At 54.0% G+C, this 25,525-nt stretch overlaps 1 protein-coding gene across 1 annotated transcript in view; it reads right to left on the bottom strand.

The window, feature by feature from the left end:
• LOC140457022 (autophagy-related protein 2 homolog A-like) overlaps positions 1–25,525 on the bottom strand; it is a 172,431-nt gene that overhangs the window by 106,368 nt on the left and 40,538 nt on the right. The window contains 2 exon segments of the mRNA XM_072550928.1: positions 22,225–22,504; positions 23,871–23,955. Coding sequence (XP_072407029.1) covers positions 22,225–22,504; positions 23,871–23,955 — 365 coding nt within the window.

The raw sequence follows: 25,525 nt of genomic DNA, 5'->3' as shown, positions 1-25,525 counted from the left end.
CCTCTCACACACACACAGACACTCCCTCTCACACACACACAGACACTCCCTCTCACACACACAGACACTCCCTCTCACACACACAGACACTCCCTCTCTCTCACACAGACACACACACACACAGATACTCCCTCTCACACACACACAGACACTCCCTCTCACACACACACAGACACTCCCTCTCACACACACACAGACACTCCCTCTCACACACACACAGACACTCCCTCTCACACACACACAGACACTCCCTCTCACACACACACAGACACTCCCTCTCACACACACACAGACACTCCCTCTCACACACACACAGACACTCCCTCTCACACACACAGACACTCCCTCTCACACACACACAGACACTCCCTCTCACACACACAGACACTCCCTCTCACACACACAGACAGACACTCCCTCTCACACACACAGACAGACACTCCCTCTCACACACACACAGACACTCTCTCTCACTCACTCTCACATAGACACACAAACACACAGACACTATGTGAGAGAGAGTGTGTGTGTGTGCGTGTGTATGAGAGAGAGTGTGTGTGTGCGTGTGTATGAGAGAGTGTGTGTGTGTGCGTGTGTATGAGAGAGTGTGTGTGTGTGCGTGTGTGTGAGAGAGAGTGTGTGTGTGCGTGTGTGTGAGAGAGTGTGTGTGTGTGCGTGTGTGTGAGAGAGTGTGTGTGTGTGCGTGTGTGTGAGAGAGAGTTGTCTGTGCGTGTGTGTGAGAGAGAGTTGTCTGTGCGTGTGTGTGAGAGAGAGTTGTCTGTGCGTGTATGAGAGAGAGTTGTCTGTGCGTGTATGAGAGAGAGTTGTCTGTGCGTGTATGAGAGAGAGTTGTCTGTGCGTGTATGAGAGAGAGTTGTCTGTGCGTGTATGAGAGAGAGTTGTCTGTGCGTGTATGAGAGAGAGTTGTCTGTGCGTGTATGAGAGAGAGTTGTCTGTGCGTGTATGAGAGAGAGTTGTCTGTGCGTGTATGAGAGAGAGTTGTCTGTGTGTGTATGAGAGAGAGTTGTCTGTGTGTGTATGAGAGAGAGTTGTCTGTGTGTGTATGAGAGAGAGTTGTCTGTGTGTGTATGAGAGAGAGTTGTCTGTGTGTGTATGAGAGAGAGTTGTCTGTGTGTGTATGAGAGAGAGTTGTCTGTGTGTGTATGAGAGAGAGTTGTCTGTGTGTGTATGAGAGAGAGTTGTCTGTGTGTGTATGAGAGAGAGTTGTCTGTGTGTGTATGAGAGAGAGTTGTCTGTGTGTGTATGAGAGAGAGTTGTCTGTGTGTGTATGAGAGAGAGTTGTCTGTGTGTGTATGAGAGAGAGTTGTCTGTGTGTGTATGAGAGAGAGTTGTCTGTGTGTGTATGAGAGAGAGTTGTCTGTGTGTGTATGAGAGAGAGTTGTCTGTGTGTGTGTATGAGAGAGAGTTGTCTGTGTGTGTGTATGAGAGAGAGTTGTCTGTGTGTGTATGAGAGAGAGTTGTCTGTGTGTGTATGAGAGAGAGTTGTCCGTGTGTGTATGAGAGAGAGTTGTCCGTGTGTGTATGAGAGAGAGTTGTCCGTGTGTGTATGAGAGAGAGTTGTCTGTGTGTGTGAGAGAGAGATGTCCGTGTGTGTATGAGAGAGTTGTCTCTGTGTGTGAGAGAGAGAGTGTCTGTGTGTGAGAGAGAGAGAGTGTGTGTGTGTGTGTGAGTGTGTGTGAGAGAGACACACACACAGACTCTCTCTCTCTCACACACACTCTCTCTCTCTCACTCACACACACACAGACTCTCTCTCGCACACAGATAACTCTCTCTCATACACACACACACAGATTCACTCACTCTCTCTCAAGACATACACTCACACAGGGATTGCATTGACGACAGCTGAATGGCCTCGTAAATACTGTGGAAGGGAAGGAAACAGAGGGAGAGGAGGTGGCTTTAAGAAGGGAATGCCAGAGCTTGGTGGCCAGGCAGAGCTACCTGTAGTACGCAATTAAAATCAAGGGGTGTGCACGAAATTGGAACTGGAGGTGCACTGAGATGGTGGAGTGTTGGGGAGGATTACAGAGACAGAAAGAGCCATGGACATGGCTGGATCCGAAAACAGATGAGAATTTCCAAATTAAGGCATTGTCAGGCTGGATGTCAATGTGGGTGAGCTTCTCTCTCCACTCCTTACTTCATACAGGACGACAGAAAATGGCAGCAGCCCCTCCAGTGTCCCTTGCACTGAAGTCACTCCAACTCCCCCGCAGGACCAACCAAGTGAGAATTGCCCACACGAGTCCAGGTCTTGGGGAGAGACACTGAGGCACACTCATCCCTGTGTCCATGCCCGAGGCAGCCTGCCGGACGTCTGGAATTCACCATCCACCCTGTCTCGCCTCCACCATCTACCCCAACAGGCCCCTGCTGTCTCAACCAAGGATGCTGCCATTTGCCTCAGTTGTGCAGAGTTATTCAGTCTGCTCACTCTCCCCTCAGCTCTGCCTGAATATTTAGGAAATAGTAGGCCATTCGGCCCCCTGAAGCCTGCTCCTGCCTGTAATCTCGATCCTGGCTATCCTCAAGAGCCACCTTCCCATGGAATCACGAATTCCAATTTCTGTCCACGTCTAGAAACCTATGGATCTCTGCCGAAACAAACTCAATCACCGGAGTTTCACAGCACTCTGGGGTTGTGTCACCATCACGTTCCTGATGAAGGACTTTTGCCCGGAAAATGTCAATTTTTCCCTGCTCCTCGGATGCTGCCTGGCCTGCTGCGCTTTTCCAGCACCACTCTAACCTTGGATCCGATCTCCAGCATCTGCAGTCCACACTTCTGCCTTGTGTCTGACTAAAGAAATTCCTCCGCGTTTCTGTACGAAATAGCCTACATCTTACGTCCTCTGGTTCAAAAGCCCGTCTCCACCCCTACTCACTCCAGTCGGGGGGGGGGGGGGGGAACAGTTCGAGAGAGAGAGAGATGGTGACAGGTTAAGTCAATGGCCAAAATGTTGACAAAATGGGAGACTTAAAGGATACAGTCTCAGAATAAATAAAGATGCTTAAGACTGAGATGATGGGGAGGAATTTCTTCTCTCAGAGGATTGGGAGTTTTTGGAACTCTGGTGGGGGGGGGGGGGGGGGACAGTGTCCTTTTGTACATTTAAGACTGAGACTGATCCATTCTTGATCAAACGGGGAGTCGAGGATTACAGCGAAAGGGCTGGCAGCCACAATCCCACTGAATGGCGGAACAGGCTCAAGGGGCTGAATGGCCTACTCAAGAAACAAAGAACAGCACAGCACAGCTACAGGCCCTTTGGCCCCTCCATGTCTGCACTGCCACATTTTGCCCTTCCATACTAAAACTGTCTTCACTTACAGAATCTGTATCCCTCTAGTCCCTTGCTGTTCATGTATTCGTTCGGGTGTTTCTTGAATGCTGCTGCTGTGTCTGTTTCCACCCCCTCCTCTGGCAGTGTGTTCCAGGCCCTCAACACCCTGTGTGTGTGAATAACCTGCCTCGCACATCTCTTAAACATCACCCCTCCCCCCGTGTGTTCCCTCCCTCCCCCCTACACACACACTGTGAACCTGTATCTCCTGGTAACTGACCCCTCCACCCTGGGAAAAAGCCTCCACTCTATCCATTGCTATTCACAATCTTATAAACCTCGATCAGGTCGCCCCCTCCACCTCCTGCGTTCCAGTGAAAGCAAACCCAGTCGATCTGACCGTCCTTCATCACTAAAGTCCCCCAGACCAGGCCACATCCTGGGAAACCTTTTCCGTACCCTCTCCAAAGCATCCACTTCCTTCTGGTCGTGTGGTAACCAGAATTGCACACAATATTCCAAGTGTGGCCAAACCAAAGTTCGATCAAGCTGCAGCATAACTTGTCCATCCTTATACTCTATGCCCGTCCCAACGAAGGTCAGCATGCCATTGGCCTTTTTCACTCCCTTATCTACCTGCGCTGCCCCCCCCCTCAGTGATCTGTGGGCCTGCAGACCCAGATCCCTCTGCAGATCAATACTCCAAGGAGTTCTGCCTTTCACTGTATAATTTCCACCTATATTTGACCTTCCAAAATGCATCACCTCACATTTTTTCCGGATTAAATTCCATCTGCCACGTTCCTGCCCGTAACTCCAGCTGATCTATATCCTGCTGTATCCTCTGACAAACCTCTTCACTATCTGCAATTCCACCAACTTTTGTATCGTCTGCAAACTTACTAATTAGACCAGCTACGTTTTACACCAAATCATTATGTAGATCATGAACAGCAGAGGTCCCAACACTGATCCCTGAGGAACACCACGAGTCACAGCCCCCCATTCCGAAAAGCAGCCTTCCCCCGCTACCCTCTGCCTCCTCTGACTAAGCCAGTTCTGTCTCCATCTGGCCATCTCACCCCATCTCTCACCATGTGACTTCACCTTTTGTACCAGTCTACCATGAGGGACCTTGTCAGAGACTTTACTGAAGTCCATGTGGACAATATCAACCGCTTTTCCCTCAATCACCTTCATCACCTCCTGACAATCCTCCATCAAGTTAGTGAGGTACGACCTCCCCCATATAGATCCAGGCTGTCTATCGTTAATCGCTCCATTTGCTCCAAAATGCTCATAGATCTTGTCCCTGAGAATCTTTTCCAATTATTTCCCTACCACCAAAGTGAGGCTTACAGGCCTGTAATTCCCTGCATTATCCCTGTTACCCTTCTTAAACAATGGGACAACATTAGCTATTCTCCAGTCCCCTGGGACCTCACCTGTGGTCAAAGAGGATACAAGGATGTCCGTCAATACTCCAGTAATTTGTGTTCTTGCCTCCCTGAATCTGCTGGGATAGATCCCTTCAGCACACAGGAACCTAACTACCTTAATACATTTTAAGACTTCTTCCTTTTGAATAGCAACTTGATTTCGAGATCTGACACTCTCTTCCCTGACAGCAATTCCTTCTCTTTAGTGAATACCGATACAATATATTCATTTAAGTCCTCACCTACCTTATCTGGCTACGCACAGATTCTTTCCTTTCTCCTTGAGTGGGCCAACTCTTTCCCCTGGCTACCCTCTCACTTTTTTATTTACGTATAAGAAGCCTTGGGATTCTCCTTAATCCTGTTTGCCAATGTATTTTCATGACCCCTTTTAGCCGTTCTAATCCCTTGCTTAAGTTCCTTCCTATTGCTATTTCCTCTGACCTTATGAAAACCTCCTTCCTGCATCTACCTTGTAAGAATTTGGTAAGCTTTGATGAGGTTCTCTCGCGTTCTTCCACATTCTAGAGAATTCACACCCAGCCTCGTTAAGCTCTCCTCAAGGATGGCCAATTCACCCCAGGGAAGACTCCCTCCGCGGTAAATACAGGAGAACACCGATTATCCGAACGAGACGGGCGGGAAGAATTTTGTTTGGATAACTGATCGTTCGGATCGTAAACAAGCCGTAATATAGGAGTGCTGGTTATCCCGATCATTTCTGGGTTACCCAGCAATGCACACCATAATGCCATCGAACCAATAACTGATCTATCGTAAACAAACCATAACTTTGAAGTGCTGGTTAACCCGAACGTTTCTTGGCTATCCGGCAACACACTCAATGCAGAGTCGCCAATGCCGTTTTTACGGGACCGTGAGATCATTGGATAATCCGGAATTTGGATAATTGATGTTCGGATAATTGAGGTTGTACTGTATATCCTTCCTTAGGTAAGGAGAGGACAACTGTGTACAGTTGCTCGATGAAGCAGAGATTTGCATGGACGATCAGAAGGGCAGCAGTGACCAAAACATCACAAGAGGAAAATTCAACAGGATCCGGGGTTTTGGATCTCAGTGTACAGACTGCAACTGGGGGCCCCTTTATGTGCTACTGGGTCTCTCCTGCAGAAGGGATACAAGAACAGTGCACACGGTACGGTAACAATTCACTCGGTCTTACAGCAGTGAAGGGGGAAACAACACCCCTGGACAAGGAAAGGCATTTGTCCACTCGATTGGAGGGTGTTAGGTAACCAAATGGAGCTCTTTGAGGTGATGCAGGATCGTAATCACAAACAGAGAGAGACTGGCTCCAGGGTCAGTTAGGACGATAAGGTTAGAAGCGTGTGACAGATGAAACGAGTGGGACATCAAAAACTAAAGTGAGGGGGAGAGTGGGATTAGACTGGGTGGGATATTAAAGGGAGTGAGGAGTGAGGGGGAGAGTGGGATTAGACTGGGTGGGATATTAAAGGGAGGGGGGAGTGAGGGGGAGAGTGGGATTAGACTGGGTGGGATATTAAAGGGAGGGGGGAGTGAGGGGGAGAGTGGGATTAGACTGGGTGGGATATTAAAGGGAGGGGGGAGTGAGGGGGAGAGTGGGATTAGACTGGGTGGGATATTAAAGGGAGGGGGGAGTGAGGGGGAGAGTGGGATTAGACTGGGTGGGATATTAAAGGGAGGGGGGAGTGAGGGGGAGAGTGGGATTAGACTGGGTGGGATATTAAAGGGAGGGGGGAGGGATTAGACGGGGTGGGATATTAAAGGGAGTGGGGAGTGAGGGGGGAGAGTGGGATTAGACTGGGTGGGATATTAAAGGGAGTGAGGAGTGAGGGGGAGAGTGGGATTAGACTGGGTGTGATATTAAAGGGAGTGGGGAGTGAGGGGGGAGAGTGGGATTAGACTGGGTGGGATATTAAAGGGAGTGGGGAGTGATGGGGAGAGTGGGATTAGACTGGGTGGGATATTAAAGGGAGCGGGGAGTGAGGGGGAGGGTGGGATTAGACTGGGTGGGATATTAAAGGGAGGGGGAGTGAGGGGGGAGAGTGGGATTAGACTGGGTGGGATATTAAAGGGAGGGGGGAGTGAGGGGGAGTGTGGGATTAGACTGGGTGGGATATTAAAGGGAGTGGGGAGTGAGGGGGGAGAGTGGGATTAGACTGGGTGGGATATTAAAGGGAGCGGGGAGTGAGGGGGAGGGTGGGATTAGACTGGGTGGGATATTAAAGGGAGTGGGGAGTGAGGGGGGAGAGTGGGATTAGACTGGGTGGGATATTAAAGGGAGTGGGGAGTGATGGGGAGAGTGGGATTAGACTGGGTGGGATATTAAAGGGAGCGGGGAGTGAGGGGGAGGGTGGGATTAGACTGGGTGGGATATTAAAGGGAGTGGGGAGTGAGGGGGGAGAGTGGGATTAGACTGGGTGGGATATTAAAGGGAGTGGGGAGTGATGGGGAGAGTGGGATTAGACTGGGTGGGATATTAAAGGGAGAGGGGAGTGAGGGGGGAGGGTGGGATTAGACTGGGTGGGATACTAAAGGGAGTGGGGAGTGAGGGGGAGAGTGGGATTAGACTGGGTGGGATATTAAAGGGAGTGGGGAGTGAGGGGGAGAGTGGGATTAGACTGGGTGGGATATTAAAGGGAGTGGGGAGTGAGGGGGAGAGTGGGATTAGACTGGGTGGGATATTAAAGGGAGTGGGGAGTGAGGGGGGAGAGTGGGATTAGACTGGGTGGGATATTAAAGGGAGTGAGGGGGGAGAGTGGGATTAGACTGGGTGGGATATTAAAGGGAGTGGGGAGTGAGGAGGGAGAGTGGGATTAGACTGGGTGGGATATTAAAGGGAGTGGGGAGTGAGGGGGGAGAGTGGGATTAGACTGGGTGGGATATTAAAGGGAGCGGGGAGTGAGGGGGAGAGTGGGATTAGACTGGGTGGGATATTAAAGGGAGGGGGGAGTGAGGGGGGAGAGTGGGATTAGACTGGGTGGGATATTAAAGGGAGCAGGGAGTGAGGGGGAGAGTGGGATTAGACTGGGTGGGATATTAAAGGGAGAGGGAGTGAGGGGGAGAGTGGGATTAGACTGGGTGGGATATTAAAGGGAGCGGGGAGTGAGGGGGAGAGTGGGATTAGACTGGGTGGGATATTAAAGGGAGTGAGGAGTGAGGGGGAGAGTGGGATTAGACTGGGTGGGATATTAAAGGGAGAGGGAGTGAGGGGGAGAGTGGGATTAGACTGGGTGGGATATTAAAGGGAGTGAGGAGTGAGGGGGAGAGTGGGATTAGACTGGGTGGGATATTAAAGGGAGAGGGAGTGAGGGGGAGAGTGGGATTAGACTGGGTGGGATATTAAAGGGAGCGGGGAGTGAGGGGGAGAGTGGGATTAGACTGGGTGGGATATTAAAGGGAGCGGGGAGTGAGGGGGGAGAGTGGGATTAGACTGGGTGGGATATTAAAGGGAGGGGGGAGTGAGGGGGGAGAGTGGGATTAGACTGGGTGGGATATTAAAGGGAGGGGGGAATGAGGGGGGAGGGTGGGATATTAAAGGGTGTGGGGGTGAGGGGGAGAGTGGGATTAGACTGGGTGGGATATTAAAGGGAGCGGGGAGTGAGGGGGAGAGTGGGATTAGACTGGATGGGATATTAAAGGGAGTGAGGGGGGAGAGTGGGATTAGACTGGGTGGGATATTAAAGGGAACGGGGAGTGAGGGGGAGAGTGGGATTAGACTGGGTGGGATATTAAAGGGTGTGGGGAGTGAGGGGGAGAGTGGGATTAGACTGGGTGGGATATTAAAGGGAGAGGGAGTGAGGGGGAGAGTGGGATTAGACTGGGTGGGATATTAAAGGGAGCGGGGAGTGAGGGGGAGAGTGGGATTAGACTGGGTGGGATATTAAAGGGAGGGGGGAATGAGGGGGGAGGGTGGGATTAGACTGGGTGGGATATTAAAGGGTGTGGGGAGTGAGGGGGAGAGTGGGATTAGACTGGGTGGGATATTAAAGGGAGCAGGGAGTGAGGGGGAGAGTGGGATTAGACTGGGTGGGATATTAAAGGGAGCGGGGAGTGAGGGGGAGAGTGGGATTAGACTGGGTGGGATATTAAAGGGAGCAGGGAGTGAGGGGGAGAGTGGGATTAGACTGGGTGGGATATTAAAGGGAGCAGGGAGTGAGGGGGAGAGTGGGATTAGACTGGGTGGGATATTAAAGGGAGCGGGGAGTGAGGGGGGAGAGTGGGATTAGACTGGGTGGGATATTAAAGGGAGCGGGGAGTGAGGGGGAGAGTGGGATTAGACTGGGTGGGATATTAAAGGGAGCGGGGAGTGAGGGGGAGAGTGGGATTAGACTGGGTGGGATATTAAAGGGAGTGGGGAGTGAGAGGGAGAGTGGGATTAGACTGGGTGGGATATTAAAGGGAGTGAGGAGTGAGGGGGAGAGTGGGATTAGACTGGGTGGGATATTAAAGGGAGTGAGGAGTGAGGGGGAGAGTGGGATTAGACTGGGTGGGACATTAAAGGGAGCGGGGAGTGAGGGGGAGAGTGGGATTAGACTGGGTGGGATATTAAAGGGAGTGGGGAGTGAGAGGGAGAGTGGGATTAGACTGAGTGGGACATTAAAGGGAGCGGGGAGTGAGGGGGAGAGTGGGATTAGACTGGGTGGGATATTAAAGGGAGGGGGGAGTGAGGGGGAGAGTGGGATTAGACTGGGTGGGACATTAAAGGGAGCGGGGAGTGAGGAGGAGAGTGGGATTAGACTGGGTGGGATACTAAAGGGAAGGGGGAGGGGGGAGAGTGGGATTAGACTGGGTGGGATATTAAAGGGAGCGGGGAGTGAGGGGGAGAGTGGGATTAGACTGGGTGGGATACTAAAGGGAGCGGGGAGTGAGGGGGGAGGGAGGGATTAGACTGGGTGGGACATTAAAGGGAGTGGGGAGTGAGGGGGAGAGTGGGATTAGACTGGGTGGGACATTAAAGGGAGCGGGGAGTGAGGGGGAGAGTGGGATTAGACTGGGTGGGATATTAAAGGGAAGGGGGAGGGGGGAGAGTGGGATTAGACTGGGTGGGATATTAAAGGGAGCGGGGAGTGAGGGGGAGAGTGGGATTAGACTGGGTGGGATATTAAAGGGAAGGGGGAGGGGGGAGAGTGGGATTAGACTGGGTGGGATATTAAAGGGAGCGGGGAGTGAGGGGGGAGAGTGGGATTAGACTGGGTGGGATATTAAAGGGAGCGGGGAGTGAGGGGGGAGGGAGGGATTAGACTGGGTGGGATATTAAAGGGAGGGGGGAATGAGGGGGGAGGGGGGAATGAGGGGGGAGGGGGGAATGAGGGGGGAGGGTGGGATTAGACTGGGTGGGATATTAAAGGGAGGGGGGAATGAGGGGGGAGGGTGCGATTAGACTGGGTGGGATATTAAAGGGTGCGGGGAGTGAGGGGGAGAGTGGGATTAGACTGGGTGGGATATTAAAGGGAGAGGGGAGTGAGGGGGAGAGTGGGATTAGACTGGGTGGGATATTAAAGGGAGCAGGGAGTGAGGGGGAGAGTGGGATTAGACTGGGTGGGATATTAAAGGGAGCAGGGAGTGAGGGGGAGAGTGGGATTAGACTGGGTGGGATATTAAAGGGAGTGCGGAGTGAGGGGGGAGAGTGGGATTAGACTGGGTGGGATATTAAAGGGAGCGGGGAGTGAGGGGGAGAGTGGGATTAGACTGGGTGGGATATTAAAGGGAGCGGGGAGTGAGGGGGAGAGTGGGATTAGACTGGGTGGGATATTAAAGGGAGTGGGGAGTGAGAGGGAGAGTGGGATTAGACTGGGTGGGATATTAAAGGGAGTGAGGAGTGAGAGGGAGAGTGGGATTAGACTGGGTGGGATATTAAAGGGAGTGAGGAGTGAGGGGGAGAGTGGGATTAGACTGGGTGGGATATTAAAGGGAGTGAGGAGTGAGGGGGAGAGTGGGATTAGACTGGGTGGGATATTAAAGGGAGCGGGGAGTGAGGGGGAGAGTGGGATTAGACTGGGTGGGATATTAAAGGGAGCGGGGAGTGAGGGGGAGAGTGGGATTAGACTGGGTGGGATATTAAAGGGAGTGGGGAGGGAGGGGGGAGAGTGGGATTAGACTGGGTGGGACATTAAAGGGAGCGGGGAGTGAGGGGGAGAGTGGGATTAGACTGGGTGGGATATTAAAGGGAGTGGGGAGTGAGAGGGAGAGTGGGATTAGACTGGGTGGGATATTAAAGGGAGTGAGGAGTGAGGGGGAGAGTGGGATTAGACTGGGTGGGATATTAAAGGGAGTGAGGAGTGAGGGGGAGAGTGGGATTAGACTGGGTGGGACATTAAAGGGAGCGGGGAGTGAGGGGGAGAGTGGGATTAGACTGGGTGGGATATTAAAGGGAGTGGGGAGTGAGAGGGAGAGTGGGATTAGACTGAGTGGGACATTAAAGGGAGCGGGGAGTGAGGGGGAGAGTGGGATTAGACTGGGTGGGATATTAAAGGGAGGGGGGAGTGAGGGGGAGAGTGGGATTAGACTGGGTGGGACATTAAAGGGAGCGGGGAGTGAGGAGGAGAGTGGGATTAGACTGGGTGGGATATTAAAGGGAGTGAGGGGGGAGAGTGGGATTAGACTGGGTGGGACATTAAAGGGAGTGGGGAGTGAGGGGGAGAGTGGGATTAGACTGGGTGGGACATTAAAGGGAGCGGGGAGTGAGGAGGAGAGTGGGATTAGACTGGGTGGGATACTAAAGGGAAGGGGGAGGGGGGAGAGTGGGATTAGACTGGGTGGGATACTAAAGGGAGCGGGGAGTGAGGGGGGAGGGAGGGATTAGACTGGGTGGGATATTAAAGGGAGTGGGGAGTGAGGAGGGAGAGTGGGATTAGACTGGGTGGGACATTAAAGGGAGTGGGGAGTGAGGGGGGGAGGGGTGGGATTAGACTGGGTGGGATATTAAAGGGAGTGGGGAGTGAGGGGGAGAGTGGGATTAGACTGGGTGGGATATTAAAGGGAAGGGGGAGGGGGGAGAGTGGGATTAGACTGGGTGGGATATTAAAGGGAGTGGGGAGTGAGGGGGGAGAGTGGGATTAGACTGGGGGGGATACTAAAGGGAGCGGGGAGTGAGGGGGGAGGGAGGGATTAGACTGGGTGGGATATTAAAGGGAGCGGGGAGTGAGGGGGAGAGTGGGATTAGACTGGGTGGGATATTAAAGGGAGGGGGGAATGAGGGGGGAGGGGGGAATGAGGGGGGAGGGGGGAATGAGGGGGGAGGGTGGGATTAGACTGGGTGGGATATTAAAGGGAGGGGGGAATGAGGGGGGAGGGTGCGATTAGACTGGGTGGGATATTAAAGGGAGCAGGGAGTGAGGGGGAGAGTGGGATTAGACTGGGTGGGATATTAAAGGGTGCGGGGAGTGAGGGGGAGAGTGGGATTAGACTGGGTGGGATATTAAAGGGAGCAGGGAGTGAGGGGGAGAGTGGGATTAGACTGGGTGGGATATTAAAGGGAGCAGGGAGTGAGGGGGAGAGTGGGATTAGACTGGGTGGGATATTAAAGGGAGTGGGGAGTGAGGGGGGAGAGTGGGATTAGACTGGGTGGGATATTAAAGGGAGCGGGGAGTGAGGGGGAGAGTGGGATTAGACTGGGTGGGATATTAAAGGGAGCGGGGAGTGAGGGGGAGAGTGGGATTAGACTGGGTGGGATATTAAAGGGAGTGGGGAGTGAGAGGGAGAGTGGGATTAGACTGGGTGGGATATTAAAGGGAGTGAGGAGTGAGAGGGAGAGTGGGATTAGACTGGGTGGGATATTAAAGGGAGTGAGGAGTGAGGGGGAGAGTGGGATTAGACTGGGTGGGATATTAAAGGGAGTGAGGAGTGAGGGGGAGAGTGGGATTAGACTGGGTGGGATATTAAAGGGAGCGGGGAGTGAGGGGGAGAGTGGGATTAGACTGGGTGGGATATTAAAGGGAGCGGGGAGTGAGGGGGAGAGTGGGATTAGACTGGGTGGGATATTAAAGGGAGTGGGGAGGGAGGGGGGAGAGTGGGATTAGACTGGGTGGGACATTAAAGGGAGCAGGGAGTGAGGGGGAGAGTGGGATTAGACTGGGTGGGATATTAAAGGGAGTGGGGAGTGAGAGGGAGAGTGGGATTAGACTGAGTGGGACATTAAAGGGAGCGGGGAGTGAGGGGGAGAGTGGGATTAGACTGGGTGGGATATTAAAGGGAGGGGGGAGTGAGGGGGAGAGTGGGATTAGACTGGGTGGGACATTAAATGGAGCGGGGAGTGAGGAGGAGAGTGGGATTAGACTGGGTGGGATATTAAAGGGAGTGAGGGGGGAGAGTGGGATTAGACTGGGTGGGATATTAAAGGGAGCGGGGAGTGAGGGGGAGAGTGGGATTAGACTGGGTGGGATACTAAAGGGAAGGGGGAGGGGGGAGAGTGGGATTAGACTGGGTGGGATATTAAAGGGAGCGGGGAGTGAGGGGGAGAGTGGGATTAGACTGGGTGGGATACTAAAGGGAAGGGGGAGGGGGGAGAGTGGGATTAGACTGGGTGGGATATTAAAGGGAGCGGGGAGTGAGGGGGAGAGTGGGATTAGACTGGGTGGGATACTAAAGGGAGCGGGGAGTGAGGGGGGAGGGAGGGATTAGACTGGGTGGGATATTAAAGGGAGGGGGGAATGAGGGGGGAGGGGGGAATGAGGGGGGAGGGTGGGATTAGACTGGGTGGGATATTAAAGGGAGTGGGGAGTGAGGGGGGAGAGTGGGATTAGACTGGGTGGGATATTAAAGGGAGTGGGGAGTGAGAGGGAGAGTGGGATTAGACTGGGTGGGATATTAAAGGGAGTGAGGAGTGAGGGGGAGAGTGGGATTAGACTGGGTGGGATATTAAAGGGAGTGAGGAGTGAGGGGGAGAGTGGGATTAGACTGGGTGGGACATTAAAGGGAGCGGGGAGTGAGGGGGAGAGTGGGATTAGACTGGGTGGGATATTAAAGGGAGTGGGGAGTGAGAGGGAGAGTGGGATTAGACTGAGTGGGACATTAAAGGGAGCAGGGAGTGAGGGGGAGAGTGGGATTAGACTGGGTGGGATATTAAAGGGAGCAGGGAGTGAGGGGGAGAGTGGGATTAGACTGGGTGGGATATTAAAGGGAGTGGGGAGTGAGGGGGGAGAGTGGGATTAGACTGGGTGGGATATTAAAGGGAGCGGGGAGTGAGGGGGAGAGTGGGATTAGACTGGGTGGGATATTAAAGGGAGCGGGGAGTGAGGGGGAGAGTGGGATTAGACTGGGTGGGATATTAAAGGGAGTGAGGAGTGAGAGGGAGAGTGGGATTAGACTGGGTGGGATATTAAAGGGAGTGAGGAGTGAGGGGGAGAGTGGGATTAGACTGGGTGGGATATTAAAGGGAGTGAGGAGTGAGGGGGAGAGTGGGATTAGACTGGGTGGGATATTAAAGGGAGCGGGGAGTGAGGGGGAGAGTGGGATTAGACTGGGTGGGATATTAAAGGGAGCGGGGAGTGAGGGGGAGAGTGGGATTAGACTGGGTGGGATATTAAAGGGAGTGGGGAGGGAGGGGGGAGAGTGGGATTAGACTGGGTGGGACATTAAAGGGAGCGGGGAGTGAGGGGGAGAGTGGGATTAGACTGGGTGGGATATTAAAGGGAGTGGGGAGTGAGAGGGAGAGTGGGATTAGACTGAGTGGGACATTAAAGGGAGCGGGGAGTGAGGGGGAGAGTGGGATTAGACTGGGTGGGATATTAAAGGGAGGGGGGAGTGAGGGGGAGAGTGGGATTAGACTGGGTGGGACATTAAATGGAGCGGGGAGTGAGGAGGAGAGTGGGATTAGACTGGGTGGGATATTAAAGGGAGTGAGGGGGGAGAGTGGGATTAGACTGGGTGGGATATTAAAGGGAGCGGGGAGTGAGGGGGAGAGTGGGATTAGACTGGGTGGGATACTAAAGGGAAGGGGGAGGGGGGAGAGTGGGATTAGACTGGGTGGGATATTAAAGGGAGCGGGGAGTGAGGGGGAGAGTGGGATTAGACTGGGTGGGATATTAAAGGGAGCGGGGAGTGAGGGGGAGAGTGGGATTAGACTGGGTGGGATACTAAAGGGAGCGGGGAGTGAGGGGGGAGGGAGGGATTAGACTGGGTGGGATATTAAAGGGAGGGGGGAATGAGGGGGGAGGGGGGAATGAGGGGGGAGGGTGGGATTAGACTGGGTGGGATATTAAAGGGAGTGGGGAGTGAGGGGGGGAGAGTGGGATTAGACTGGGTGGGATATTAAAGGGAGTGGGGAGTGAGAGGGAGAGTGGGATTAGACTGGGTGGGATATTAAAGGGAGTGAGGAGTGAGGGGGAGAGTGGGATTAGACTGGGTGGGATATTAAAGGGAGTGAGGAGTGAGGGGGAGAGTGGGATTAGACTGGGTGGGACATTAAAGGGAGCGGGGAGTGAGGGGGAGAGTGGGATTAGACTGGGTGGGATATTAAAGGGAGTGGGGAGTGAGAGGGAGAGTGGGATTAGACTGAGTGGGACATTAAAGGGAGCGGGGAGTGAGGGGGAGAGTGGGATTAGACTGGGTGGGATATTAAAGGGAGGGGGGAGTGAGGGGGAGAGTGGGATTAGACTGGGTGGGACATTAAAGGGAGCGGGGAGTGAGGAGGAGAGTGGGATTAGACTGGGTGGGATACTAAAGGGAAGGGGGAGGGGGGAGAGTGGGATTAGACTGGGTGGGATATTAAAGGGAGCGGGGAGTGAGGGGGAGAGTGGGATTAGACTGGGTGGGATACTAAAGGGAGCGGGGAGTGAGGGGGGAGGGAGGGATTAGACTGGGTGGGACATTAAAGGGAGTGGGGAGTGAGGGGGAGAGTGGGATTAGACTGGGTGGGACATTAAAGGGAGCGGGGAGTGAGGGGGAGAGTGGGATTAGACTGGGTGGGATATTAAAGGGAAGGGGGAGGGGGGAGAGTGGGATTAGACTGGGTGGGATATTAAAGGGAGCGGGGAGTGAGGGGGAGAGTGGGATTAGACTGGGTGGGATACTAAATGGAGCGGGGAGTGAGGGGGGAGGGAGGGATTAGACTGGGTGGGATATTAAAGGGAGGGGGGAATGAGGGGGGAGGGGGGAATGAGGGGGGAGGGGGGAATGAGGGGGGAGGGTGGGATTAGACTGGGTGGGATATTAAAGGGAGGGGGGAATGAGGGGGGAGGGTGCGATTAGACTGGGTGGGATATTAAAGGGTGCGGGGAGTGAGGGGGAGAGTGGGATTAGACTGGGTGGGATATTAAAGGGAGGGGGGAGTGAGGGGGAGAGTGGGATTAGACTGGGTGGGATATTAAAGGGAGCAGGGAGTGAGGGGGAGAGTGGGATTAGACTGGGTGGGATATTAAAGGGAGTGGGGAGTGAGGGGGGAGAGTGGGATTAGACTGGGTGGGATATTAAAGGGAGCGGGGAGTGAGGGGGAGAGTGGGATTAGACTGGGTGGGATATTAAAGGGAGTGGGGAGTGAGAGGGAGAGTGGGATTAGACTGGGTGGGATATTAAAGGGAGTGAGGAGTGAGAGGGAGAGTGGGATTAGACTGGGTGGGATATTAAAGGGAGTGAGGAGTGAGGGGGAGAGTGGGATTAGACTGGGTGGGATATTAAAGGGAGTGAGGAGTGAGGGGGAGAGTGGGATTAGACTGGGTGGGATATTAAAGGGAGCGGGGAGTGAGGGGGAGAGTGGGATTAGACTGGGTGGGATATTAAAGGGAGCGGGGAGTGAGGGGGAGAGTGGGATTAGACTGGGTGGGATATTAAAGGGAGTGGGGAGGGAGGGGGGAGAGTGGGATTAGACTGGGTGGGACATTAAAGGGAGCGGGGAGTGAGGGGGAGAGTGGGATTAGACTGGGTGGGATATTAAAGGGAGTGGGGAGTGAGAGGGAGAGTGGGATTAGACTGGGTGGGATATTAAAGGGAGTGAGGAGTGAGGGGGAGAGTGGGATTAGACTGGGTGGGATATTAAAGGGAGTGAGGAGTGAGGGGGAGAGTGGGATTAGACTGGGTGGGACATTAAAGGGAGCGGGGAGTGAGGGGGAGAGTGGGATTAGACTGGGTGGGATATTAAAGGGAGTGGGGAGTGAGAGGGAGAGTGGGATTAGACTGAGTGGGACATTAAAGGGAGCGGGGAGTGAGGGGGAGAGTGGGATTAGACTGGGTGGGATATTAAAGGGAGGGGGGAGTGAGGGGGAGAGTGGGATTAGACTGGGTGGGACATTAAAGGGAGCGGGGAGTGAGGAGGAGAGTGGGATTAGACTGGGTGGGATATTAAAGGGAGTGAGGGGGGAGAGTGGGATTAGACTGGGTGGGACATTAAAGGGAGCGGGGAGTGAGGAGGAGAGTGGGATTAGACTGGGTGGGATACTAAAGGGAAGGGGGAGGGGGGAGAGTGGGATTAGACTGGGTGGGATATTAAAGGGAGCGGGGAGTGAGGGGGAGAGTGGGATTAGACTGGGTGGGATACTAAAGGGAGCGGGGAGTGAGGGGGGAGGGAGGGATTAGACTGGGTGGGACATTAAAGGGAGTGGGGAGTGAGGGGGGAGGGTGGGATTAGACTGGGTGGGATATTAAAGGGAGTGGGGAGTGAGGGGGAGAGTGGGATTAGACTGGGTGGGACATTAAAGGGAGCGGGGAGTGAGGGGGGAGGGGGGAATGAGGGGGGAGGGGGGAATGAGGGGGGAGGGTGGGATTAGACTGGGTGGGATATTAAAGGGAGGGGGGAATGAGGGGGGAGGGTGCGATTAGACTGGGTGGGATATTAAAGGGAGCAGGGAGTGAGGGGGAGAGTGGGATTAGACTGGGTGGGATATTAAAGGGTGCGGGGAGTGAGGGGGAGAGTGGGATTAGACTGGGTGGGATATTAAAGGGAGGGGGGAGTGAGGGGGAGAGTGGGATTAGACTGGGTGGGATATTAAAGGGAGCAGGGAGTGAGGGGGAGAGTGGGATTAGACTGGGTGGGATATTAAAGGGAGCAGGGAGTGAGGGGGAGAGTGGGATTAGACTGGGTGGGATATTAAAGGGAGTGGGGAGTGAGGGGGGAGAGTGGGATTAGACTGGGTGGGATATTAAAGGGAGCGGGGAGTGAGGGGGAGAGTGGGATTAGACTGGGTGGGATATTAAAGGGAGCGGGGAGTGAGGGGGAGAGTGGGATTAGACTGGGTGGGATATTAAAGGGAGTGGGGAGTGAGAGGGAGAGTGGGATTAGACTGGGTGGGATATTAAAGGGAGTGAGGAGTGAGAGGGAGAGTGGGATTAGACTGGGTGGGATATTAAAGGGAGTGAGGAGTGAGGGGGAGAGTGGGATTAGACTGGGTGGGATATTAAAGGGAGTGAGGAGTGAGGGGGAGAGTGGGATTAGACTGGGTGGGATATTAAAGGGAGCGGGGAGTGAGGGGGAGAGTGGGATTAGACTGGGTGGGATATTAAAGGGAGCGGGGAGTGAGGGGGAGAGTGGGATTAGACTGGGTGGGATATTAAAGGGAGTGGGGAGTGAGGGGGAGAGTGGGATTAGACTGGGTGGGATACTAAATGGAGCGGGGAGTGAGGGGGGAGGGAGGGATTAGACTGGGTGGGATATTAAAGGGAGGGGGGAATGAGGGGGGAGGGGGGAATGAGGGGGGAGGGGGGAATGAGGGGGGAGGGTGGGATTAGACTGGGTGGGATATTAAAGGGAGGGGGGAATGAGGGGGGAGGGTGCGATTAGACTGGGTGGGATATTAAAGGGAGCAGGGAGTGAGGGGGAGAGTGGGATTAGACTGGGTGGGATATTAAAGGGTGCGGGGAGTGAGGGGGAGAGTGGGATTAGACTGGGTGGGATATTAAAGGGAGGGGGGAGTGAGGGGGAGAGTGGGATTAGACTGGGTGGGATATTAAAGGGAGCAGGGAGTGAGGGGGAGAGTGGGATTAGACTGGGTGGGATATTAAAGGGAGCAGGGAGTGAGGGGGAGAGTGGGATTAGACTGGGTGGGATATTAAAGGGAGTGGGGAGTGAGGGGGGAGAGTGGGATTAGACTGGGTGGGATATTAAAGGGAGCGGGGAGTGAGGGGGAGAGTGGGATTAGACTGGGTGGGATATTAAAGGGAGCGGGGAGTGAGGGGGAGAGTGGGATTAGACTGGGTGGGATATTAAAGGGAGTGGGGAGTGAGAGGGAGAGTGGGATTAGACTGGGTGGGATATTAAAGGGAGTGAGGAGTGAGAGGGAGAGTGGGATTAGACTGGGTGGGATATTAAAGGGAGTGAGGAGTGAGGGGGAGAGTGGGATTAGACTGGGTGGGATATTAAAGGGAGTGAGGAGTGAGGGGGAGAGTGGGATTAGACTGGGTGGGATATTAAAGGGAGCGGGGAGTGAGGGGGAGAGTGGGATTAGACTGGGTGGGATATTAAAGGGAGCGGGGAGTGAGGGGGAGAGTGGGATTAGACTGGGTGGGATATTAAAGGGAGTGGGGAGGGAGGGGGGAAAGTGGGATTAGACTGGGTGGGACATTAAAGGGAGCGGGGAGTGAGGGGGAGAGTGGGATTAGACTGGGTGGGATATTAAAGGGAGTGGGGAGTGAGAGGGAGAGTGGGATTAGACTGAGTGGGACATTAAAGGGAGCGGGGAGTGAGGGGGAGAGTGGGATTAGACTGGGTGGGATATTAAAGGGAGGGGGGAGTGAGGGGGAGAGTGGGATTAGACTGGGTGGGACATTAAATGGAGCGGGGAGTGAGGAGGAGAGTGGGATTAGACTGGGTGGGATATTAAAGGGAGTGGGGAGTGAGGGGGGAGAGTGGGATTAGACTGGGTGGGATATTAAAGGGAGTGAGGGGGGAGAGTGGGATTAGACTGGGTGGGATATTAAAGGGAGCGGGGAGTGAGGGGGAGAGTGGGATTAGACTGGGTGGGATACTAAAGGGAAGGGGGAGTGAGGGGGAGAGTGGGATTAGACTGGGTGGGATATTAAAGGGAGCGGGGAGTGAGGGGGAGAGTGGGATTAGACTGGGTGGGATACTAAAGGGAAGGGGGAGGGGGGAGAGTGGGATTAGACTGGGTGGGATATTAAAGGGAGCGGGGAGTGAGGGGGAGAGTGGGATTAGACTGGGTGGGATACTAAAGGGAGCGGGGAGTGAGGGGGGAGGGAGGGATTAGACTGGGTGGGATATTAAAGGGAGGGGGGAATGAGGGGGGAGGGGGGGAATGAGGGGGGAGGGGGGAATGAGGGGGGAGGGTGGGATTAGACTGGGTGGGATATTAAAGGGAGTGGGGAGTGAGGGGGGAGAGTGGGATTAGACTGGGTGGGATATTAAAGGGAGGGGGGAATGAGGGGGGAGGGTGCGATTAGACTGGGTGGGATATTAAAGGGTGCGGGGAGTGAGGGGGAGAGTGGGATTAGACTGGGTGGGATATTAAAGGGAGCAGGGAGTGAGGGGGGAGGGATTAGACTGGGTTGGATATTACAGGGAGCAGGGAGTGAGGGGGGAGGGATTAGACTGGGTGGGATATTAAAGGGAGTGGGGAGTGAGGGGGGAGAGTGGGATTAGACTGGGTGGGATATTAAAGGGTGTGGGGAGTGAGGGGGGAGAGTGGGATTAGACTGGGTGGGATATTAAAGGGAGCAGGGAGTGAGGGGGGTGGGATTAGACTGGGTGGGATATTAAAGGGAGTGGGGAGTGAGGGGGGAGAGTGGGATTAGACTGGGTGGGATATTAAAGGGAGAGGGGAGTGAGGGGGGAGAGTGGGATTAGACTGGGTGGGATATTAAAGGGAGTGGGGAGTGAGGGGGGAGAGTGGGATTAGACTGGGTGGGATATTAAAGGGAGTGGGGAGTCAGGGGGGAGAGTGGGATTAGACTGGGTGGGATATTAAAGGGAGGGGGGAGTGAGGGGGGAGGGATTAGACTGGGTGGGATATTAAAGGGAGTGGGGAGTGAGGGGGGAGAGTGGGATTAGACTGGGTGGGATATTAAAGGGAGGGGGGAGTGAGGGGGAGAGAGGGATTAGACTGGGTGGGATATTAAAGGGAGTGGGGAGTGAGGGGGGAGAGTGGGATTAGACTGGGTGGGATATTAAAGGGAGGGGGGAGTGAGGGGGGAGTGAGGGGGAGAGAGGGATTAGACTGGGTGGGATATTAAAGGGAGTGGGGAGTGGGGGGGGAGAGTGGGATTAGACTGGGTGGGATATTAAAGGGAGTGAGGGGGGAGAGTGTGATTAGACTGGGTGGGATATTAAAGGGAGTGGGGAGTGAGGGGGAGAGTGGGATTAGACTGGGTGGGATATGAAAGGGAGTGGGGAGTGAGGGGGGAGAGTGGGATTAGACTGGGTGGGATATTAAAGGGAGTGAGGGGGGAGAGTGGGATTAGACTGGGTGGGATATTAAAGGGAGGGGGGAGTGAGGGGGGAGAGTGGGATTAGACTGGGTGGGATACTAAAGGGAGTGGGGAGTGAGGGGGAGAGAGGGATTAGACTGGGTGGGATATTAAAGGGAGTGGGGAGTGAGGGGGAGAGTGGGATTAGACTGGGTGGGAAATTAAAGGGAGTGGGGAGTGAGGGGGAGAGAGGGATTAGACTGGGTGGGATATTAAAGGGAGTGAGGGGGGAGAGTGGGATTAGACTGGGTGGGATATTAAAGGGAGTGGGGAGTGAGGGGGAGAGAGGGATTAGACTGGGTGGGATATTAAAGGGAGTGAGGGGGGAGAGTGTGATTCGACTGGGTGGGATATTAAAGGGAGTGGGGAGTGGGGAGTGAGGGGGGAAGAGTGGGATTAGACTGGGTGGGATATTAAAGGGAGTGAGGGGGGAGAGTGGGATTAGACTGGGTGGGATATTAAAGGGAGTGGGGAGTGTGGGGGGAGAGTGGGATTAGACTGGGTGGGATATTAAAGGGAGTGGGGAGTGAGGGGGGAGAGTGGGATTAGAGTGGGTGGGATATTAAAGGGAGGGGGGAATGAGGGGGGAGGGTGGGATTAGACTGGGTGGGTTATTAAAGGGAGGGGGGAGTGAAGGGGGGAGAGTGGGATTAGACTATGTGGGATATTAAAGGGAGTGGGGAGTGAGGGGGGAGAGTGGGATTAGACTGGGTGGGATATTAAAGGGAGGGGGGAGGGATTAGACTGGGTGGGATATTAAAGGGAGTGGGGAGTGAGGGGGGAGAGTGGGATTAGACTGGGTGGGATATTAAAGGGAGTGAGGGGGGAGAGTGGGATTAGACTGGGTGGGATATTAAAGGGAGTGAGGAGTGAGGGGGAGAGTGGGATTAGACTGGGTGGGATATTAAAGGGTGCAGAGTGTGAATGAGAGAGTGCGATAGACTGAGTAAGCTATAAAAGGGTGTAGGGAGTGAGTTGCACAGTACTGTTAGACTGGGTGAGATACTGAGAAGTGCAGGGAGTGAGGGGAAAGTGGGATTAGATTTGGTGAGTGGTTGAAGAGTTTGCCACTGACACACCATGCAGAGCTGCTTTCCCTCAGCCTCTACGCCCAGTACCTCAAGTTATTGTGGACGCAGGCCTTCTCGAATTGACTTCTCAGGTGGTCAAAGCCTCTCCCCCCAAAGATGCTGTCCTTGAAGTATGCCAACTCGGTGAAGTAACGGCGGGCAGCAGTTTGGAAAGCGGTCTCTGTTCCCGACAGGGCGTCCCGCGATGCAGTGGACTGTCCGAGCAATGGATCTAGGTGCAGCAGTGTGGCAGTCAGCCCACCCATGGTCAACCTTAGCTGCAGCTCAGCCTTAACACTGTCCAGGGATGGGGAAGGCTGAGATTTACCTGCAAGGAGGAGAGGCAACAGGTTAGACAGCTCGTTGCTCAAGACCAAGCTCATCCCACTGCCTCACCTCTCACCGCAGCCCTGTATTAATCCCAAACTAATCCCAGTGCCCCACTCTCTCCCCATAGCCTTGTATCAATCCCCAAACTAATTCCACTGTCCTGCTCTCTCCCCATAGCCCTGTATCGATCCCCAAACTAGTCCCACTGCCCCACTCTCTCCCATAGCCCTATCATCGATCCCCAAACTAATCCCACTGCCCCACTCTCTCCCCATAGCCTTGTATCAATCCCCAAACTAATCCCATTGCCCCACTCTCTCCCATAGCCCTATCATCGATCCCCAAACTAATCCCAGTGCCCCACTCTCTCCCCATAGCCCTGTATCAATCTCCAAACTAATCCCACTGCCCCACCCCCTCCCCATAGCCCAGTATCAATCCCCAAACTAGTCCCACTGCCCCACTCTCTCCCCATAGCCCTGTATAAATCCCCAAACTAATCCCACTGCCCCACTCTCTCCCATAGCCCTATCATCGATCCCCAAACTAATCCCACTGTCCCACTCTCTCCCATAGCCCTGTATCAATCCCCAAACTAATTCCACTGCCCCACTCTCTCCCCATAGCCCTGTATCAATCCCCAAACTAATCCCATTGCCCCACTCTCTCCCCATAGCCCTGTATCGATCCCCAAACTAATCCCACTGCCCCACCCTCTCCCCATAGCCCTGTATCGATCCCCAAACTAATCCCATTGCCACACCCCCTCCCAATAGCCCTGTATCAATCCCCAAACTAATCCCACTGCCCCACTCTCTCCCCATTGCCCTGTATCAATCCCCAAACTAGTTCCACTGCCCCACTCTCTCCCCATAGCCCTGTCTAAATCCCCAAACTAATCCCACTGCCCCACTCTCTCCCATAGCCCTATCATCGATCCCCAAACTAATCCCACTGCCTCACTCTCTCTCCCCATTGCCCTGTATCGATCCCCAAACTAATCCCAGTGACCCACTCTCCCCATAGCCCTATATCGATCCCCAAACTAATCCCAGTGCCCCACTCCCTCCCCACAGCCCTGTATCAATCTCTAAACTAATCCCACTGCCACACTCTCTCCCCGTGACCCTGTGTCAATCTCCAAATTAATCTCACTGCTCCATGCTCTCCCTGTAGCCCTAGATCACAGTCTCCCTACTGCTCTGTATCAATCCTGAACACGAACTCAATAGCCCTAGATCAATCCCCATCTATAAGGGAGACATGAAAAAGCACTTACAACTAAGCCAGCCTCCAACAGAGCTACCCACCTTGAAGAAAGATCAGTGTTCACTGAGTGTGGCGTGGGCTTTGCTGGTACTGACCTGGTTCTCTGGTCATGGACTGTAAACCAGGGAGCATGTTGGGGAACACGGAGCTCCCATATCGGTGCGGACTGTTCATCAGCAACTGGAGGGCATTCAAAGAGAAACATGTCAGTCCCACATCCAGTGGCTATGATACATCATGCGGGCACAGAGATCAAGAAGGGAGCAGTATACACACTGGGATGTTGATGCCAGTCAGCAGGTGAGGAGGAGTCCGCGCATTATCTGAAGGGACCTCGGAGTCACAGGGGCAGATGTATTTTCCGCCTCCCGTGGCGCAGACAGTCAGAGGTAGTGTTGGGGGTTCACGCTGAGGCCGATTCGGGCACTCCTTGGTTCAGCTGCCTTAGAACAGGTCGGAGGATTGAACCGAGGCCTGACCCAGTCGGCTCATTCACAGAGTGGTGGGAACGCCGACGTTGCAAGCGGTCTGAGCTGAACACGAGGATACCGTTAAGGGAAGGAAAGCCTGATACAAAGACATGAGGGAGAAGTGAGCACGAGGATATATTGGTGGAACTGGGTGAAGACGATATGGAGGAGAAACTCCAATCGGATCGTTGGAGGGAGCAAATGACCCGTTGGCGTGCAGTTTAATCCATGGACACCTCGCACCAAATCCTCATCAGTCCCTGTGCTTGCTAAGCAACATCGGGCCCTGGTCCAACAATGCCACCATTTTAAAATTCGCAGCTTTGCACTCAGACTCCTCAATGGCTTCTCTATTCCTGTATCCTATCCCAGCCCTACAATGCTCCAAGATCCATAGAATCCCTACAGCGTGGAAACAGGCCCTTCGGCCCAATGAAGAGTATCCCACCCAAAACCATTCCCCATTACTCTATATTTACCCCTAACCTGCACATCCCTGGGCACTATGGGACAATGTAGCACGGCCAATCCACCCTAACCTGCACATCCCTGGGCACTATGGGACAATGTAGCACGGCCAATCCACCCTAACCTGCACATCCCTGGGCACTATGGGACAATTTAACACGGCCAATCCACCCTAACCTGCACATCCCTGGGCACTATGGGACAATTTAACACGGCCAATCCACCCTAACCTGCACATCCCTGGGCACTATGGGACAATGTAGCACGGCCAATCCACCCTAACCTGCACATCCCTGGGCACTATGGGACAATTTAACACGGCCAATCCACCCTAACCTGCACATCCCTGGGCACTATGGGACAATGTAGCACGGCCAATCCACCCTAACCTGCACATCCCTGGGCACTATGGGACAATGTAGCACGGCCAATCCACCCTAACCTGCACATCCCTGGGCACTATGGGACAATTTCCCACGGCCAATCCACCCTAACCTGCACATCCCTGGGCACTATGGGACAATTTAACACGGCCAATCCACCCTAACCTGCACATCCCTGGGCACTATGGGACAATTTCCCACGGCCAATCCACCCTAACCTGCACATCTTTGGACTGTGGGAGGAAAGGGGAGCACCCGGAGGTAACCCCACACAGACACAGGGGGAGAATGCGTAAACTCCACACAGACAGTCGCCTGAGTGTGGAATCAAACTTGGGTGCCTGCCACTGGGAGGCAGCAGTGCTAACCACTGAACCACCATGCTGCCCCTAAGATGTCTGGGCCCCAATAATTCTAGCCTCTTGCGTG

Source organism: Chiloscyllium punctatum, chromosome 31 (assembly GCF_047496795.1).
Source record: "Chiloscyllium punctatum isolate Juve2018m chromosome 31, sChiPun1.3, whole genome shotgun sequence".
Taxonomy (NCBI): Eukaryota; Metazoa; Chordata; class Chondrichthyes; order Orectolobiformes; family Hemiscylliidae; genus Chiloscyllium; species Chiloscyllium punctatum.
This window is presented reverse-complemented; position numbering and strand designations above follow the sequence as displayed.